At 43.1% G+C, this 20418-nt stretch overlaps 1 protein-coding gene across 1 annotated transcript in view; it reads right to left on the reverse strand.

Moving 5' to 3' along the window:
• Nucleotides 1–282: 282 nt before the first annotated feature.
• Nucleotides 283–20418, reverse strand: part of LOC123020847 (macrophage mannose receptor 1-like) — a 28675-nt gene continuing 8539 nt past the window's right edge. Inside the window, exons 7-20 of the mRNA XM_044425038.1 lie at nucleotides 20108–20271; nucleotides 17371–17438; nucleotides 15915–16015; nucleotides 14739–14881; nucleotides 13422–13542; nucleotides 12284–12441; nucleotides 11128–11230; nucleotides 10040–10269; nucleotides 7085–7250; nucleotides 5989–6138; nucleotides 5380–5496; nucleotides 3909–4076; nucleotides 3003–3050; nucleotides 283–2165 (exon numbers count right to left, since the gene is read on the reverse strand). Of these exons, the coding sequence (XP_044280973.1) occupies nucleotides 1915–2165; nucleotides 3003–3050; nucleotides 3909–4076; nucleotides 5380–5496; nucleotides 5989–6138; nucleotides 7085–7250; nucleotides 10040–10269; nucleotides 11128–11230; nucleotides 12284–12441; nucleotides 13422–13542; nucleotides 14739–14881; nucleotides 15915–16015; nucleotides 17371–17438; nucleotides 20108–20271 (1988 nt within the window). The 3' untranslated portion in view covers nucleotides 283–1914. The remainder of the gene's footprint in view (nucleotides 2166–3002; nucleotides 3051–3908; nucleotides 4077–5379; nucleotides 5497–5988; nucleotides 6139–7084; nucleotides 7251–10039; nucleotides 10270–11127; nucleotides 11231–12283; nucleotides 12442–13421; nucleotides 13543–14738; nucleotides 14882–15914; nucleotides 16016–17370; nucleotides 17439–20107; nucleotides 20272–20418) is intronic.

Consider the following 20418-nt stretch of genomic DNA (forward strand, 5'->3'; position numbering starts at 1 on the left):
AATACAGGCCAGAAGCCAGCTGGGCTACTGGAACATCCCATCTGGCCTGCCAGGATAATGAAATGCCCTCATAGCAAGGAGACCACTGTGGGGATGGTCCAAACACCACAAGGAATGGATGGTCTCGAGAGGATGCAGGCCTCAAGACTCGAGTCAAACAGTGACTAATCCTTAAAAGATGACGACTCTCATATTGGAATCCCTATAACTGTTTTTACATTCATCTGGCATGCATAAATGGCAACCAGCTTAAGAATACCCCAAAAGCAACACTAAATATGCGAATGACACCACCTTTTTCTGTTTATTATCCAGGAGACACAAAAATGGCATCAATAAAACCATGAGTTTTTTCCCATCCATATTAAGGGGAGAAAAACCATTAAATGCCTCTGCATTCTACACACTCACACAGATCTACAGGTTCAAACAATGAAATACATCAATAGTGCTGTTGTTGGAAAAATGGGCATTACTTTAACTATCTGTTTAGCAGCCATGTCTCTGCTCCATTTTAATTTTAAAGCAGGCACAGCAGCCCTGCTCAGGATGGGGGTAGGGAGCTTTTGCAATTCCAGTGGGGTGCCCCGCACCTGTTTTAAAAAGAAGAAAAAGACATGGATAGCTACACATTAAAGAAATGGCTTGTATCCATTTGTGTTGCTCCACCAATGGGAGGGCCAGACTTGGTTCTTCTTCCTGCAGCCCCCCATCTGCCCCCAGATCAGCTCCAATGGGCATTTTGGGCCATGCATAGAGAGCTGCAGGGAGGAGAGGAGGAAGTGTGGAGAACCCGCTCCATTAGTCCTCAGATGCGTGGCCTGTTCTATAGGAAAAAGCATTTGCTGACCTGCTTTAGCCCATTAACTGCAACCAATGACCAGTTCCAGTCATATTTGTGAGAAGGGAAATGCAACAGGTTTAAAATATACAACAAAGGCATAGAGAACATTTCCGATCTCTTGAAACAAAGGCTTTACAGAAATACTGATTCTCATTGCTGGGAATGCTGGGAGTTGGAGACGTCTTTCTGTCTAAACACACCTCACAATAAGTCCTTATCAGGTGTGCTGCTGTGAATGGAAGCCTGCCCATCTGAGCCGTGTTGCTGTGGCAACATTCTATGCTCAGACGGCCCACCAGTCCTGCCAAGTAGTAGAGCCGTATCACTGAAAGGTCCATTGCTTAGTGGAACACCACATGCTGTGTATATGGAAGTCCCCAGTTCAGTCCGTAATATGTCTAATTAGAGGATTGAACATAGAAGCATGGAGAAAGGAGCCTTATGTAACAGGGCTGGGACAAATCTTTGTCTGAAAGCAAAAAGAGCCACTGCCAGGGTACACAGGACTGGACCAGGTGGGCCACATGATTCAACTCTGGATGAGGCCACTTCAGACCCCTGTGGGAATCCTTCTAGGCATGTAACAATTACATATCTCAAAAGATCATGTCAAATCATGAATAGATTTGTGCCCATTAGAATGTTTTGTTTTGTTTTGTTTAACCTTTGTTTTCTGAATGTGCAAAGATAAATATCAGGACAGGAAAATAGTTGTCATTAACTTAGCACTTATTTCCATCTTGAAATGATTCCCCTTGACTGCATTTTGAATGTGAGAATGGATTGCCAGTTAATGCTATCAACTAATTCCTGTTATTTGACAGTTTTTCCTGTCTAGCTGCTTTGGCCAAGAGGGAAATGGCAGCATTATTTATTCTGAATTCAAAGCTGCTGATTTACTAGGAGCATGAAACTGAGTTATTGCTGCTTCTAGTACATAATAAAAATGCTGAAACATATGGGCTCATTCTTATCACTCTCTTATGAAGGTAAGACAATCAGTTGTGGTAAAGTGCTTCAGGAATTCAATATATTTATTAGAACAAGGCACAAGCTTATATTTCATTCAGCTAAATAGTTGCATGTTCATTCTGCTCCATGTTCATCACCAGGTCCTTTGTATCGCTAATCCCAGAACTGGAGCCACTGTTAAAATACAGAGAATTCTCAAAGTTGTCATCCGTCAATATCTGTCGATTCCTCTTCCTGTAAAAATAGAACCCTGCAAGAGCTGCTCCTGATATGATGAGGATCACCACGATGACAACAGCGGCAGCCTTGTTACTGGTTGGTTCTGGCGTGCCTTCTCTCCTTTTTGGACCTGTAAATTAATGCACAGTGATCAGAACAACAACAAGTTTGCAGGATTTAATAATATTATGTGTGGACCTTGGCCCTCCTCCAAAGAGTTCTGAGTAGCCTACAAGATGCTTTCCTCTTCGTGTTACCATTGCTATGCGGTGACATTCAATGAACATTTTGAAGGAGTAAAGATTTTGAGCCTGGTTCTGCCTGGTTCTTATTTGACTATTCTTATTAATCCACTAAGCTCTGCTAACCCAAGTATAAGAAGCGTTTAGAGTAGAGGGAAGAACCTGTGGTCCTCCACCCCCTGGGATTCCTAGACTACAGCTGCCAATCACTATGAGAGAAGGTGGTGTCCAACAACTTCTGGAGCACTGCAGGCTCCCCACCCATGCATTAAAGGACCTTCCTCTTTTAGGGAGTGATCCTGTGGCTCCAAAGCAGCCTCAGGGGGCATTTGGATTCCCAGATTCAAGGTCTGAAGCAGAGCTCTTGCGATGGAACTAGGGAGGTGTGCTCGGACTCCCCACTCTCCACAGCCAACATGGGAAGAACCACACTCACTGCCTCTCCAAGGCTGAGAACTTGACTTTTGAGAGGGCTTAATGGGGTGTTCCACTGGGCATGAGGGGAGGAAAGTGGTATCAAAAGTTCATCTTTTAGACCAAAAACACCATTCCCACATACCAACCAAATGATCAAGAAGTGTGGTCATCAATCAGAAGCAAATGAAAAAAGTTGAAATGAAAATGTTTGCTCTTTATGCATTATTTGCTATTCCAAAGATAATTTTCAGACAGTATTTCTCATTTTGACTTTTCTTTACTTTTGTTTTTGTTAGCAAAATCCTTACTATTTTTTTCTGGAGTTTTCTCAGTCACAGTCTTCTTTGTAGGCACAACTGCAAATTGGAAGAAAAGCATGGAATCAAAGAATGTTCTAATTCCTTTTATCGTACACATGGATACCACTAATATATATTTAGGGAAAACATTCCACTTACTGGCTCTGAATTTATATCAATCATTTCTTTGCAGTTCCCAGTTCATGGCGCATTGGATTGTCAAGTTTAAACATTCTCTATAATTGGAAATATTGTGGCTGGCGTATTCTTGGAGCCAAGCTAGCTTCCAAAATTGTCTGTCCAGTTCCTTCCTGCAGTCTGTTTCTGACCTTTCCCACTTACCACTCCTGTCCCAGCTCTAGTTCCGCTTAAACAATTTTTGCCTACCACCTGATCCAGTAGTGGTGACAATGCTTTTCCATGAATGGAGCAGAGAATGAAAACTGTTCCCTCAACCCCTTCCCAAACCAGGACAAAAGGCTCCAATGATTTTAGCTACCTGGAAAACCTTTTCCACTGCATTATATATGGGCAGAAAAAAGAGTTCAAAGCCCCAAAAGCCAACTGTGAGGGAAAACAGTACCCAGGGTGCTTCTGAGGAGAGCTGATGCATCATGCCCATTAAAGGGTTTCAGGGCTACAGAGTCTTAATGCCTTCCCTTTGTTTTTTCAGTAACTACCTACCACCATTGATTGGAACTATGGGGAAGGGAATCTATTTGTAGATGGGAGGTGGGCAAACTGGAAATTCAGCTCTAGCTTGGATTTTATCCAAGCTGAAGAATAATTAGGGGCAATCATTAGGAAGTCTGTCACGTTTAACTAGCATTTCTTTTTTGTAACAAATGAACATCATCCAGAAACCAATTCATAGAATCTACTACAAAGAGTATAAATATCAAACATATTACTTACTTTTTGGTTGTTTGCAAATATATCCCAGATAGGTAGAGCAATAGGCATTATTCCAAGTTCCAGATGAAGAATACATTTCCACACAGTGTTCACTATTGTGTGAGGAGGGCTCTCCAGTGTTCCAGTTGACAAAATCTACTGCACTCTGGTCAAGCCATAACCAATCACCTGATGTTAAGGGAGAGAATACACTGTGTTCATGAGCTCCTGAGAAGCTCTTCGTAGCTTCACACTTATGTCAAACAAGACTATTTAACGGTGAATTTCCTGATTCTATGGATCAGTTCAGTGAACTATGCCTGTTATTTATGACACTTGAGATTAGAAAACATCAAGCGATGGGTCCAAATTTAGTCATACTTAAGTCATGGCTTGCTTAAGTCTCACTGATTTCAGTTGAGCTACTTTGACTAACTCTATATCAAACCCCATGTGTGAAACACTCTTGGGCTTTCAGACAAATTTTTGCTGACCTTAAGGCCTCTAACAATTTCAGCTGTTTCTTCCAAATCTGATTATCCTGCAGAGCTCTACACCCTTCTCAGTCACTATCAGACATGACAAAAAATAAAAGCAGTTTGTATCCATTTGTGATCAATAAGAGATGCATTTTCTCTCAAATGAAGTACTTCTCACAGAACAACATGGGATAAAATGACATCACACTTGCACTGGCTTTGGGCTCTAGTTCTTAGCATAATTGGTGGAACTGAGAAGCAAAGAAATGTATTCTCTGGTATTTACACTGCAAATCCAAATGTCTAGCTCAGCACTCTCCAACCTGGTGCTCTCCAGATGTATTCAACATAGTCCCAAGTGGGGAACCTTAGCTCCATATGCCAAATCTGGCCTTCCTGGAGCCACAATATGGCCTTCTGGGATTCTTCAGCAGTCACATCACTTTCCCCCAACTACCAATTTTTCACTGCTTTCCCAGCTTTTGTGAAGATTTTTTCCCAAGTCTAGAAGGATGAACTCTCTCTCTCCCAAGTCTTCCTCACAGGTATTTTTTGCCTTGCCTTCACCCCTGCTTGCTATGTCAATGTGTGAAACAGAATAAAGTCCTTAGGCTGGAAGAGATTCTCCTTCACTGGAGTTGGCCAGCACATCTGGAGGGTTTCAGTTGGAGAAGGCAGAACTAACTGTTTGTGTTTCTTGATAAACTGGGTACTGGCTACTGTGCTAATATATTAAGCAGGATATGCCTACACAAAACTAATTTAGCATTGAATGACAACGTAGATCATCTGAAATATGCTTTACAGGCTGAGAAGTTTCCTCATCTTTTTACTTCCGAAGTGTCAAAAGTATGTGTCAAAGTGGAGACTTTTAGACTGTACAGTAAGGCCACATTTTTTCTTTAATTTGCCCAGCTATGATAGGCATTAAGATTATTCAAATCCTTTGAGCATAGCTATTTGCTGATTCCATATACAAACACTGAAATTAAAATCCAAATCAACAAACTTACCCTTCAGATTTTTGTACATTCCTATCCAGAAAGTTGGTGCTTTACTTTCAAGGGGTTCTAAATTTTCTGTCAAAAAATGTGCTTCAGCTGCATCAGACACTGAAACCAGACTGGCACCTGCAAAACACCAGTAAGAGTACAAAAATGACATTATTTAAGTGAGGCTTTGATCGTAAGAACCTTTTTATTTTTATTTTATGGGGACAAATAAAACTAACTTCATGGTGATGCTGTTCTGTGTGCAGCGTCCATTGGGATTCCCAATATCGATTGGAACCCCTAGTATTTATTTATGGATTATTGTTCTGCCACTAGTAGGGGAAAGCTGGTTGAATTGCCCCTGTCCCCCAATACCAATGTAGATCATTGTGCCTACTCTAGCATAAGGTCCCTGTACCTCCTCTAGTGTAAAAATGAAAAAGGAGTAGCTTCCACCTATGCCTGTAAAGTGATGTCTGGTTTTGCCATCAGAACCTTTGGCATTCACTTAATTATTAGTTTCCGTCTCACTGAGTCAGCAGCGCTATACTCAGCATAACTGTGAATCCAAGCTCTTATATAACTTGTCTGCACTATCATATTACATCTGACGAGACTAGCAGTACTTGCCTAATTGCAAACAAGTTAAAGATGCCTTAGCCCAGTTCATCTTGGATGAGGACTCAAAGTGGTAGCAGTGGCCACGGAAAGGAATCCAAGGTGTCTCCAGTGATTCTGGGCATCTTCCTGGAAGTTGAGGTGGTTCTGTAGGTGGCTTCACTGTTTTAAAACAAGAAGAAGGAAGTGTAATTTTTAAGTGAAACACATTTCCACCAACTTTTTGCTTTAAATAAAATTATGCCTTTAACATGAGGAACTCTAACGATTCTGACAGCGGTAAGTTCATCATATGTAGGGGCACTAGTACACTTCCGGTGTTACCAGTAATTAACTGGGATGTCCTGAAAGCATGGTTGAGAAATGCGATAGAGCTGACTATTTTTTCAGCTTACACTCTACTTCATGACTGTAGTCTTGATTGTATCTTAAATTAAAGACTACTAGAGAAATTGGTTTACATAGTAACATGCATAGCAAGGAGAGAGAAACCAGTAAAGGTGTTTGTGAGGTCTTCTAGGGAGATGTCTCAGGTAAGAATACCTGAAGCATTCTGTATGCCTCTGGGTAGCATCCTGGGGAGCTCCCAGGTGAGAATTTTTTGTACATTCACTCTGTTTCATTGGCAGGATTTTGCAAGTGGGGTGGCCCAGACAAGTCATTCTCCACTTGCTGCCATCTTGAATCTTCCCTCCACACCTGAGGTCCACAGAAAAGCACATTCAACATCAGCCTGCCCATCCAAATCCACCACGGGGAAAACCAGCTTTCCCTTTATCTCAGGCAGAAAAGCCTTGATCCAGCATTGGCCTTGTGGGGTTAAGTCCCCTTTCCAGCCACCTTGGACTGCATTTGCATTTTAAGAAGTTATTAGCATGTGTAGTTTGGCCTTCAGTCCTACCATGGCAATGGTGCTGGATCATTTTTGAAAGGGGGCTACCCTTCAAAAAATGTTTTTCTTGTTTAATGCCTGCTGAATGAAAAGCTATGTTAAAAAGCAGAAACCTCACTGTTTCTTACAAAATGGCCTGAAAATCTAGCAGATGAGGGGCTACAATAGCCTGAATAACCAGCGAGGGATTAAAACCATTGCTCTCCATTGACTTACCATCTGAATGTTTACAGAGTGGGAAATATTTCTGTTCACATGACCCTGTCTTCCACATTCCGTCCAGGTCCAGATAAACACAACCAAAATTTTGTTTTGGTTCTCCTGAAGCCCAGTTAGTGTACTTGAACTTGAACTTATCAATCCAGGTATATTGCCCATCAGTCTAAAATTAACACAGGGTGAATAAGAAGCATTGGTGACGGACTCACTGACAGGTACAATCCTTTGCACAAACTAGATTGAGCAGGCAGGTTGTGTGTGGCTTGGCTTGGCTAAGCTCAGTTAGGCATGTCGCATGATCACGTCAGCAAGCATCCAGTTCAGAACTTTGCTACACCACCAGGAGCTCAATTGGCAGGCTGCTTATAGCAATAAAGTAAATGTGGCATGGACTTAACTGATGGTGTGTTCACACAACCATTTTAGGATGCACCCATTCCAGCCTCAATTCACCCAGCCCACAAACTTGCAAGGAAGGTTAAGAAGGCAAATGCCACCCTTGGCTATATAGCCAGAAGCGTGGTTTCCAGATCTAGGGAGGTGTTGATAATGCTCTACATGGCTCTGGTGCACCCACAACAGGAGTACTGCATCCAGTTCTGAGCTCCACATTATAGGAGACATAGCTAGGTTATAATCAGCTCAGCGCAGGGCCACAAGAATGGTAGCTGGGTTGGGAGGGATGACATATGAGGAGAGATGGAGGGAACTGGGTCTTTTCAGCCTGGAGAAAAGGAGACTCTGAGGGGATCTTTTAGTGAGGGGATGTCATGTGGAGGAAGGCCATGACCTGTTCTTCCCTGCAGTGGGGGGCAGGATGCATTCCAATGGGGCAAGCTCAAGGAACCAGGCTTCAGGTTGGAAGTTATGAAGTACTTCCTGATGGTTAGGACCCCTAGGATATGGAATGGGCTTCCAAGGGAAGTGGTTGAGGCCCAATCAGTGAGGGCATTCATGGAAAGATTGGACGAACACATGTTGGGGATAGCCCGGGAGACCCCTTCTGACTCGCTTTTTTTCTGTTTCCATGTTCTGTATTTCTAAGGAAGTTTGGTTGTGAGAACTGGAGGCCTTCTCCTCTTTTATTCACCCTATTTTTGTGCTAGTAAGGTTTTAAAAACTTGAAGTTGTTTCATAGGCCCTCATTTAATATACTAGGAACCATCATCAGCCTTATTGTTAAAGCCAAACCTCTATCAAACCAAACCTCAAATTGAAGTTGTGAATGCCACTGAAATAGGAAACAGATTGCAGAAGCTGTTTCTTGAGCTCATCCTCAAAGATTTGGAAGCAAGAGGGGATTTATTGGACTTTAAAAATGTCAAAGTCTAGGAAACACCACAGTGGCAGTTGCTCTAACAGGGATCAAGCTGGGTCTAGTAATGTTTATTTCTCTCATGCAACAAGGGAATAATTCTTGCAGTCCAGTCATTGATAGCAGCCAAGATTCAAATCAAATGAGGATGGCACCATCTGTCAATATTGGATTGTATCCATGATGCCTGGATTGTTACAGACCAAACAAAGTTCATATATTCCAAACTGGAATATCATATATAAATGGACCTTTGTAAGTACTACTGGGTATAGATATTGTTTATGTAAATAGCAGCACCCAATAATACTTATTCAAGGATAAATATATTACTTGGAAAGACCCAGAATGAGCTCTTTAATTGCCCAAAAGCTCAACTATGGAAGCAAAGCTTACAAAACTGACACTTTGGGCACATCCTGAGAAGGCAAGAGTCACTGTAGAAGACAACCATGCTAGGAAAAGTCAAAGGTGGGAGATGAAGATGAGGACCAAATATGAGGTAGATTAATTCCATAAAGGAAGTCACAGCCCTGCATTTAAGCTGTCAAGAACAGGACATGCTTTCCTTCACAGAGTTGCCATAAGTCCAAGATGACAGCACATAAGAGCAACAGTAACAAGGCTCAACAAAGATACAGTGTGCATTTATTCTGCCTATCCTACCTTGCATCAACTCTCCATCCAAGTTTGCACCTTTGGATATGGCATAGTTGATGCTGTTACAAGGCAAGCCATTCCACAGCAAGACGTCTCTATGTCAGGAGGAAGTGGGACAGTTGACAGCCAAGCTGGAAAGTCGGCTCTTGACCGTCCTGAGCTCCAGTCCTCAGGCCTCTCAGCCCCCTGGCAATTCCAGCTGAGAATTGCAATGAGGCTGAGGCTCAGGCCATGTCCTTTGGGTAGGGCAGTCTGTACCTTACTCAGGGCCCTCCTGGCCAGCCCTGCTGCCATCCTCTGGTTTGGAGTGTGAGTATCTGGCAGAAGCTTCATCCCCTCGCTTGCACAGCAGTTTCAGTCCAAAGACAGGGACTCTCTGATCACTTACCTTAGTAAGCCACCCTGGGGATCCTTTTTTTTTGGGGGGGGGTTCCAAAGAGTGGGTAACAATATGTAGATAAATAAAGACAGGTCCTTTCAGAACCACAAATGGTTTTCAAATGCTTCCACTGTCCATTAAAAGTTAGTAAGCACCTTCAGACATTTTGGATTGGGTTGAGAAGGACTGGATTCATGAGAGGAAACTTGGTTCATACCAAGTCTCTTTGCACAATTTTGGGTCAGCTCCCCCACTCCCACATGGATGTCTCCTGATGTTCTGTATAGCATTATATAGCTCCACTGTATAGCTGGAGGGAGCTACTCTGAGAAGACGAGTGGGGAAGTCAGTGTGATTGACTTGTGCCAGCACAGGTGATCCAGCATAGCTCTGGATCCAACTCCGTATCACTACAGGACGTGGTACTCGTATATACAGATGTACGTAATGCTTATCCCATTTATCTAGTCTTCATTTGAACTGAACTAAAGATGTAACCTGTTATCTGACTTTAACTGCATACTGTTTAGTGTTCTGAGTCAAATAATTCAAAAAAACAATATATGCTATTCTTTGGACCAATATAAGATGCACTTACCACATTGCTGTTGAGGCCAATCCATAGAGGGCTTTTGTATTTTGACACCTGCAGCCACAGGAGTGACTGGCTGAATGGATCTAAAATGCTAGCAAGGTCTGAGTTTTGTCGTTGACAGATCAACTGAGCATCCTTCCATGTCATTTTGGTTTCAATGAAAAAATAGCTGCTATTATTGTAACGGATACGAGGTGCTGGTGTGGTTGATGGAGGAAGAGAATATTTGGGGTCTACAGAAGCAAGAGGAAAATTAAATATAATGCAGTTCTTTCTTTCTTTCTTTCTTTCTTTCTTTCTTTCTTTCTTTCTTTCATGCTATTTCACAAACTGCGAGAAAGGAGGGAGGGAAACAACTCTGTGTTGTAACCATATGGAGGCTGGATAAAATGGAAATTCACTGCACTGAAGTTTTTGGAAAGTGAAGAAATTTTGATACAGAATGGACAGCCATTTTGCCATTACTTTCCAACCTGCATTGGTGCCAAGCTGTCCTATGTATGCAAGTAAGAAAGGCATAGCTTGGTGCTAGAACCAAATACGTTGAATGGGAAAGGTCCCAGGTTAATTCCTGGCATTTCTAGTTAAGAATAGCTGGGAATACTCCTGCCTAAGATCTTGGACGGCCAAGTTGACATCAACCAAATTAGCCTACTAAGTTTTCTGCACCATTTGCCAACTACCTCTGCTCAGGCTACAATCTTATGCACGCTTACATCAGAGTAAGGACCATTAAACACCAAGGGGCTCATCTCCAAGAAGGTTTGACTAGGACTCCACTGTTAATTGCACATTTTGAACTTAAAACATTTAAACAGTGTTATTTGTTTTTATTGTGCTTTATTGTGTTTTTATCCTGTGATTTGAGCTGTCCAGAGGTGCTGTGGCCCAGCTGGACAGCATACAAATGTTTTAAATAAATAAATAAACTTCCTCTGGCAAAAGTGGAGAAGCACTGTTCTAAAGCTATTCTAGGAGGCCAATAATCATCTCTTTATCTGGCAGCAAGTACTGATTAAAGTTTAATTAGGATCCGTATGAAATTTGACTTTACAGTAGAAGGAGGGGCTGCCCAGGAAACAGATACTCACTTGTATTAGCCTGGCAGATGTAACTTTTTGAAGAAGAACAGCGAAAATGTCTCCATGTCCCTGCTTCTTTAGAAGGCCTAATTTTAATTGCAACACAGTCATCCTATATAAAGATAAACCCCACAAAGATTGAAAATAGTATGGAAAGCATTCTTTTTCTCCTCAACTATCCAAGAACCATCAGAGACAGAATCATGAAATTCTCCATTGCTCCTTGCAAGTCCCATTATGCAATGTCTTAGCAAGAATATTCCCATGCTTTGGACTAATTCCACCCACACAGGAAGTCTACTGGATTCCTCTAACATAGTAGGGTTGCAAAGGTTTCTGGATCAGACTTGCTCTTCAGCTGGGAAATAGTCAAAATGCTTTACCAGTAGGGTCTGCCAGAGACATTTTGTGGCCTGAAACAAAGGCAAACCCCTCCCTTTAGCATGTACCAAAGCCAGCTGGACCAGCAGTTGACTCTTGCTTCAACATGGGCAGTGTTGCCTCCACCACCCGAGGCAGTAGGCCCATTCAGAAGGCCTAGCAGAAGTTGTGTGGCATCCACCAATCACTCCTCCTAACTGCTGGGAGGTCACTACCACCTGAGGCACTCGTTTCATCCCGCCTTATGGTAAGGCTGGCCCTACTTGCTGGCCTACTTGCTCTCCTTGCCTCTTGAGGGTAGTTTGTTTGTTCACATGAAGCTGTTGATCCACTTTAAATCCTCTTTATCTCCTTTCAATTTTGTTGAATGAGGCATGACACCAGGGCAGTTTCTTTTCCTACTTTTCTGCTATATGGGTCACACTGTACAAACTCCCCATAAGACATTGTGCTTTCTTTCACTTTTATAATTAAATGTCACACAGAAGTGAAACAGGAGGGCTATGACATTGTCTAAACTGCCCATAGACAATAGTGGGTACAGAATGACAAGAACAGAATAAATGTTTCATTTTGGAAAGGTTCTTATCCCCCTACCTGCGAGCCTCCAAAAGCCCTGGTCCTAGGAGGGACAACTATCTCCTGCTCAAAATCCCACCAGCAGGGCTCTGCCTTCCAAGCCCAGGTGCAGAAGAGGTTTGTTGAACAAAGACACAAGAGAAAGGCGCTGAGCAGCATTCCCATGTGCAATAAAGCTAGCAATAATATGTAATCAACTGCCTACCCGATCTCCTTCATATCCAGTCAATGGAAAGCCATCAGCCCAGTTTGTGTAGTGGAGTCCACTTCCATCTGTCCAGAGGTACATTTGCTCTTGGTTGATATCATTTAATCCTATCCATGCATCCATTGGCAAATTATTTAAATGGTACGTGAGGAAGGCTAAAAGAAAACAGAGAGGAAGAAAGTTGATTCAGCCACATTCTGGGACATAATTCAAACAATCTTACAAACAATTGTGAAACAAGCTAGAAGAAAGGGAAACAATTTGAATTTTGCATTTGAATAGAAAGAAAATAGTATAAGAAAGGTTTAAACTATAAAATTTGACACTTTGTTTGCATATTACATACACAGACTGTGTGTTTATGTGCATATTTGTAAGTTCATGTGCTCCCTGTGCATGTTCATGTTCTTTTGGCATAAGGTGAAGAGAGTAGAAGCTTCCATTTACATTTACTGCTGTACAGTAAATCATGGTTTGTGGCAAATCATAGTTTGTTGCTTTGCTTCAGTCCCACAAACAATGGTTTGTATAAACCATAGTTTCCCAGAAATCAAAACCAGAATCAAACTAGGGCTTAGCATTGTGTCCATATGAATTCCTTGATGGTGCTCAAATTTTTAATAACATTTTGTAGGCTTTTTCTTATCTAGCTATATATATTCAAATGCATTTTTGTAATATACATGCAATCAATGGAGGATGATTAACAGCATATCAGATTTCCAAGAGAGAGCTTCCTTCCTTATCGACCTGCCTGGTCACTGAGATCATCAGGTGGCGTGTCTCTGGTATCCACATGGACCTCTGGCCCAATTGGCATACACCTGGAGAACAGCCTTCAGCTTAGTGGCTCCATTTCTTTGGAACTCCATCTACTGAAGTCATGCAGACCCCAAACAGTGTTATTTCTAGTGCCTCTGGAAAATGCTTTTACTTCAGGAAACCCTCCTGATCTAACCAGCTATGGTTTCATTCACACAGTTTTATCAACCTTGTCTTTAACTTCTGTTTTGTTAACTTATGTGTTTTATCTTTTATTGTTCACCACTCCAAAAACTAGAAAATCACAGTTTAAGTGAAGAGATTCTTTGCTGCTATCAGCTGAGCTTTCACTGACAGACATAAGGCACTGTACCTTGAACCTTTTCATTTGGTATGGTAGCCAAGTTGCCTCCATCTTCAGAGCCCTGGCAAGCTGTTCGTGCAGCATCCCAAGTTTTTTGATCTTCTGCTTTAAACCCAAACATTTTGTAACACTTTAAACAACAAAAAGGGAAGAATGCACTTTAAGAAATAATCCAAATATATTTACAGATCCACAGATCACTGAAATTTAATGTTAGGGCTGCCATTCTATAATCCAAGCTGTAGGCATGAAATTTTAAGACCCAAACTACACAATACACTAAATGAATACTGCAGGACCTTATTCTTCTTTACCCTATCAGCATGCACTGACCCAATATGGATCAGAACCACCATACACTGGGACAGTGGAAGTAGGCCTTATCTTCCCCACTGTTTGCATCGCCAGATTCTCTCCTCCTCCACCCCACCAGGGAGAGGGTTAACTGCAACAACAAAAGTCTCTCCTAGCACCATTGACTTCAAAAAGGAAACCATGTATGGGGAAGCTTTAATCCTGTCTTCCCAGCACCTGGTGGCCCCAGTCCAAATTGGAGTTATACACACTTGCAACAGAGTAAAGAAAAGGTGAATTATCAGCTCAGTGTTACACAGCAAGGATGATATAACTCTACACATTTTCCTTGTGAAAATATTTGCATTGTATTATAACCATGGCTGCTTTAAACTTGCTATTCCGATTAAGCTACTGAGACTGCAGACCTGTGCCCATTTAGCCGAAAAGAGGCCTGCACCTCCACAATGTCCCAGCCAGCTGCTGTGCTTTTTTCATAGGCCGTTTTTCTGTCTAAACATGCATAGGATTGCACTGTAAACCTCCAAGCTATATATTCATTTTACCCCTGCATATTAAAGTATCTAAATACTAAATTCAAAGGTTAGAGTCCCAGTCAGTTCTTTTTCTGGACTGAATAAATCATTCTCTTCCTCTTCGATTCCTTCCTGCATTGCATCCCTTAACATTTTATTCACATTTTTGCTGCAACAAGTATTTGTTGCTCGTATGGGGATATAGAAAAGATGGATAATAGTTTACAATTGGCAAGAGCAACTAGTAGTACAGAGATCAAACGGAACCATCAATGCAGTCACCATTCCATGTGCCCCTGCCTTGTGAAAGTCATAATAATCTCACTAGAGTTTCTGTAATTATCTGCCAAGAAGCATTTGCAAATACAGACAGGAAGGAAGGAAGGAAGGAAGGAAGGAAGAAGCAAAGTCTCCCAGCTTATGCTAGCACACGTGCATGTTCCTATGGTCCTTTGCTTCCTGGTTCTGGCATGAAACAAGAAAACTTTAACGGTACCTTATTTTCAAACAGAAGCCATGAGTCTGGGCACCCTCCTCGAACAGGAACTGGCGTGGGAGCAACTGTTGCATTTACTGAATTGTTGTGCCTTTCACATATGAAAGGTGTTGGATAACCACAGTTTATATCATTCCAAAGACCTGAACATGAGAGAAAATGTTATCAAATGGAAGCAGTTTGCTGTAAATGAATGCCACATACAGTACTGGGCACATTTTTTTGCATGCCACTCTATACTTTAGTGTGGCATGAACAAGCAAGGAACCCACAGCAAGCTTTGAGCCTGTATTCTCCCCCTTGCATGTTCTAAGCAGTTTTGAGAATGATGCAGGTGACATGATAAACCATAGCCAAGCAAAAGCTTCCATGCTTTATGCTGGGCAGCTGGAAGAAAGAAAGGGGATGGAGGGAACAGCACCCCAAAATGCCACTTCATTCCTGCTTATTTGCATGGCACTGAGCTATGACTTAATACACATACAAGGTTGACTAGTGTATCTGTTAAAACAGTTGCCCTGGAATCCTGCGCATGTCAGCTTAGAAGCAAACCCCCACTTAGTCCAGTGAGGCTCGTTCCCAAGTGTGTGTAGGATTGCAGTGTCAACCTATGCCTTGCATTCAGGAATACCATTTACCCTTTGAAAACAGAAACCAATTTTTTTTTCTGGAAATGTCCTACTCTATGTGCTCCTTTTTATGTTGGCAGCAGATATTCAAAATAATTCTTTCCAGCACTAGATTCTTCTCTCAACTTATTTTGAATTAATTATCATTCCCTCCAGATCCATCAGCAGCTATTCTCATGAAGAAATTATCTTGGAGCTGCAAACCACTGGCACTGAATTCAGCAGGACTTCTTCAGACTCAACATGCATAGGACTGCATGATGAATTATCACTCCAGTTTGACATTGGTAGTCTTTCCAATTGAGCAGGTAAGCCAATGGGAGCCTCACCTAGGTCACTGCAATTATCACCACAATTCAGCCAATGCCATCAAGAGCAGGGGAACAGGTGGGCACAGACACATCGAAAGAGGTTCCGGAAACACTCAGATGAGGGCAGGGAGGGTTGGTCCTAGGGTGCCACGCTACCTGTTGCAGCAAGGCAGCCTAGGCAAGTATCTACTGTGGCAGGTAAAGGAAAATCTATTGTGCACTGGCAAGTCACTCACCTGTATTTTTGTAAATGACCACACAGTTTTCATCATTGTTTGCAAAATTGGGTTCATGCGGTGCCCACGCTACGTATTGCACAGGGGTTCCATCCATCCAGCTTGAAGAAAAACAACCCCATTACATTGCATTCAACAGACTTAAAATATGTGTCTAAAAATACTTAAAACTTTGTTGACAGACCACAAGATTTGGTTCAGAGCCCAATTTGGTGTTTTGGAAAACAATCCAGTTCAGCTCAGACTGATTCTGAGGCCACCTGCTTCAGTCTGGATTTGAATCCAAATCTTGATTCATAGGTCTAACTCTTCATTTTCCCAGTGCCTTAATTTGGAAATCAGGAACCAGCTGTTTCTTTTTCTCCATCTGTCAGAACTGGTTGATATTCACAGACTCAGCAGAAGGTTTATAGGCTACTTTGGCTTTGTGGCTGGGAGCATCCTTTGCTTGCAAAAGGATCCAGGCTCCATCCTGGCATCTCAAGACAGAGCTGGGGAGCTGCCTGGAATCCTGAAGTGCTGCTGCCAGTCAGAGTTGACTGCACTGGGCCAGATGAACTCATGGTCTGGCTCAGCAGAAGGCACCTTCCGATGCTGTGCCAAGGATTTTTGTGTCACCTGGCCTTACTTTTTTAAAACAGAACATTTTAAAAGCTAACTGCAAATAAGCATGTTACTTTTTGGCAGAATGGTTTGCAGCTTGCAGGGATTGTTGGCCAGGAGGTTGCTTCCCCTGGCCTTCTGCCTCGCTTCCTCAGCCAAGCAGCTCCTCCTCTCTCCAGCCCCGACTGAGCAGGCAACAGCCTGGGGGCCTCCCCATATCCCTGTTGCTGCAAGGAGAGTGGATTGCTTGGGAGCGGGACAGGTCATTTTGGCCCACCCTTCCTTGCCACTCTTGCCCAGGGGCTCGATTGCCTTCCAGGTCTGGATAGTCATCTGGGTCCAGATGATGAATGGGGTTTACTGAAGCCCACTGCAAGACATGTCTGGCTGGGGTGCTTTATAGGTCATCCCAGTGAACCCTCTAAACCCCTTCCTGGAAGCGGGGTGGGGGGTGCTCAGACAGCACACAAATACCCTAGCGGCTTAGCATGCCAAGTTTCTTGCATGGACAAGAAACATCTTGTCCTCTGGATAAAAGAGCAGAAATAAATCTGGCCTGAACTCAAAAGAAGGAAAACTGCAGAAGGGAAGAAATGAAACGAGAACAGCCAGCAAAGGTCAGGCCAGCCAAGACAGATTAGAAATGCAGGGCGAACTGAGTTCAGTAGATCGGTCAGTTGAGCAACTGAATCAAGCATCACTGTTGTGCTTTCCCTGCTCCTCATTTCTTGCGTGTCTCTCTGCACTGTGAGCCTGAAGGCAAGGGCTGAGTGATTCCGGCGAGCTGCGTTGAGCTGAAGGGTGGCAAAAATGCTTTGCGTGAATAAAAAGCGAAGCTTTCCATTTAACTTACCTAACCTTCTTATCAAGGCTCACTTGTAAACCAATGAAGTAAGAATCCACCTGGTTATTTTTTGAGATCTAAAAAATGAGGATAAAAAGGGATTCACATGCTTTTGTGCTCTGCAAATTTCTGTGACAAATTCCATCAGGAAACTAATTTGGGAAACAAATCTCACTTCCTAATGCCGTTCCCTTAATGCCCTTGCGGAGAATGTCTGTGCCAAACTGGAACTTTGCAGAAATGTTTTTCAGAATGTTTTTAAAGGTGGGGGGAGTAGAAAGCGCCCTTTGCAGCGGCGGAGGGGGGGTGGGCTTCACGTCTACCTGGCTTCCCGGTTCACAACAGCCACTGCCTCACCTGGATTGGTGGAAAACGAGAGGTAGAGCTGGGTATCATCAGCATACTGATGATTCCGGAGCCCACACCAATGGGTCCAGATAATCAGTTTCATCTAAGAGTGCTTGGAGTTGTCTTGCCACCACCTGCTCCAACACCTTGCCCAGAAACGGGATGTTGGCCACTGGCCTATAATTAGTGGCCATCTCTGGATCCAGTGATGCTTTCTTCAGGACCAGTCGGACTACCACCTCCTTTAAAGGGGCAGGCACCGGACCCTCCCTCAGAGAAGCGTTAACCACTTCCAAGATCCAGGTCCCAATCCCGTGCTTGGCGTTGTTTATTAACCAAGACGGGCAAGGGTCCAATAGGCAAGTGGTGGGACGTACTTGTCCAAGCACCTTGTCCACATCATCAGGCCGCAATAACTGAAATTCATCCATTAATTTTGGACCAGACAGCGACATTGGTATCTCCCCAGAAGCCTCTGACTCACTAGTAGAGTCTAGCTTGTGACGAATCTGAGCGATTTTCTGACGAATCTGAGCGAATCTGAGCGAATTTCTCCCTGAAATGCTTGGCAAAGTCATCACAGCGGGCCTGCGAGGGTGGAACCAGATCTTTCTTAGGGCCAGGGCGGACCAGGCCTTGTACCACTCGAAAAAGCTCCGCCGGATGGCATTTTGAGGAGGAAATGGAAACGGAAAAGAATTTCTTTTTTGCCGCCCTCACCGCCACAGCATAGGCCCGATAATGGGCTCTTAAGTGTGTTCAGTCAGATTCATCCCGTGATCTCCTCCACCTACGCTCTAGCCATCTCCCAGCCTGCTTCATCGCCCGCAATTCAGGTGTATACCAAGGGGAAGAGTGGGCTCCGCCTGGCGGGAGAGGACGCTTAGGAGCAACCATATCAACAGCCCTAGTCATCTCCCCATTCCCTAGTTCGACCAGAGCCTCGACAGGAGCACCAGTCTTGTCAGCTGGAAACTCCCCCAGGGCCTTCAGGAATCCGTCCATTTAACTTAAGTAGATAGTTTCTCCAGTAATGGCAAAACCAGAGGGAAACACCAGTGCTAGGAGTGCTCTCTAAAAGGGCAAGACCACCTCCCCCAATTTTGAAGTGCCCTATCCTGCTCAGCTCAGCCATGCACAACCCAACCTTAACAGAGGGCTAAAGTTCCACTGAAAAAAGGGCAGTTCTGAAAAAGCCTTCCTTGAGTAGCTTTTTCTGCACCACTCATCATTTATTACCATTCCAAGCACATTCCAGCCATCAGAATCATGCCAGGACCACTCGTTTTTCTAACCCTAACCCTACCCTGGTGCACACCCCTAACCCTAATAGAGGGCTATAGTTTCATTGAAAAGAGGGTGGTTTTGAAAAAGCCTTCCTTGAGTAGCTTTTTCTCCTCAGCTCATCATTTTTGCCCACTCTAAACACATTCCAGCCATCAGAATCATGCCAGAACTGCTCGTTTTTCTAACCCTAATCCTACCCTGGTGCACACCCCTAACCCTAATAGAGGGCTATAGTTCCATTGAAAAGAGGGTGGTTATGAAAAAGCCTTCCTTGAGTAGCTTTTTCTGCACAGCTCATCATTTCTTCCCATTCCAAGCACATTCCAACTATCAAAATCATGCCAGAACACCTTGTTTTTCTAACCCTAATGCAGTGATGGTGAACCTTTTATAGACCAAGTGCCCAAACTGCAACCCAAAATCCACTTATATATCGCAAAGTGCGAACACTGCAATAAAACCTGAAAACTGAGATTTTAGTTTAGAAGAAACAGCTCACACTCAGTCCAATCAAATATATATATATATATATATATATATATATATATATATATATATATAATTGGCAGCGCACTGACTGGCCATGTGAAGCTCTGATGAGTCGTGGCTTGTGATGTCATCACCTGGTACCGTTACTGCTTTCCTAGCATGCGCATGGCCCCTGTGTGTGCTGCTATTTGATGCTCAGCTGCTGGTGAGGTCCTGGGGCATCTTGGCTCCCATGCCGACAGAGAGGGCTCTGCGTGCCCACTTTGGCATGCCTGCCATAGGTTCGCCACCCCTGGGATAGGCTATATTTTTGGATATAGTCTCAAATGTTCAAATGTTAAGGCAAACCCACCCAGACACAAGAAACTGTCTTTTTGCAACTTTTCTACCATTATTTGAAGTGTGTCTTACAACATAACATATCACAGAAACGAAGACACTAACTTACATATCATTTAAACATTTACTCCCTGATACTGAAGGATGAGAACATGAAATTCTATGGCCAAATTTCTGGAGTATTAGATTTGTGAACAAAATTTTGATGAAGGCTAGAGCCTTACAGGATTCCAGGTTTGCATCTGAGAATTTTATTATGCCAGAGATAATAATGAGGGCTTACATATTTTGTTAGGAACCTTCTTTCTGTGTTGCCTTCGATGACAGTTAGATCCCCAAAGTTCTTCTTGCAAAACTCCCGTGCTTTATCCATGGGCATTTTATTAGTGTTGAAATAATACTGCTTATCCCCATTGACGAGCCAGCCATCAATAGTAAGCTGGAATTCTACAAAAGAGACAGTAATATCCTGAGATCAGAAACACTCCTTTTATTTAAGCTGGGCTGCTTAAAAATGCAGCCATGCACCAGAAAGAATGCAAGTTGTAAGATAAGTCATCATCCTCAGTTTCTGTGTTCTGTACGTAATAACCA

This window comes from Varanus komodoensis, unplaced genomic scaffold, assembly GCF_004798865.1.
Source record: "Varanus komodoensis strain SLA01 unplaced genomic scaffold, ASM479886v1 scaffold15, whole genome shotgun sequence".
Classification (NCBI taxonomy): domain Eukaryota; kingdom Metazoa; phylum Chordata; class Lepidosauria; order Squamata; family Varanidae; genus Varanus; species Varanus komodoensis.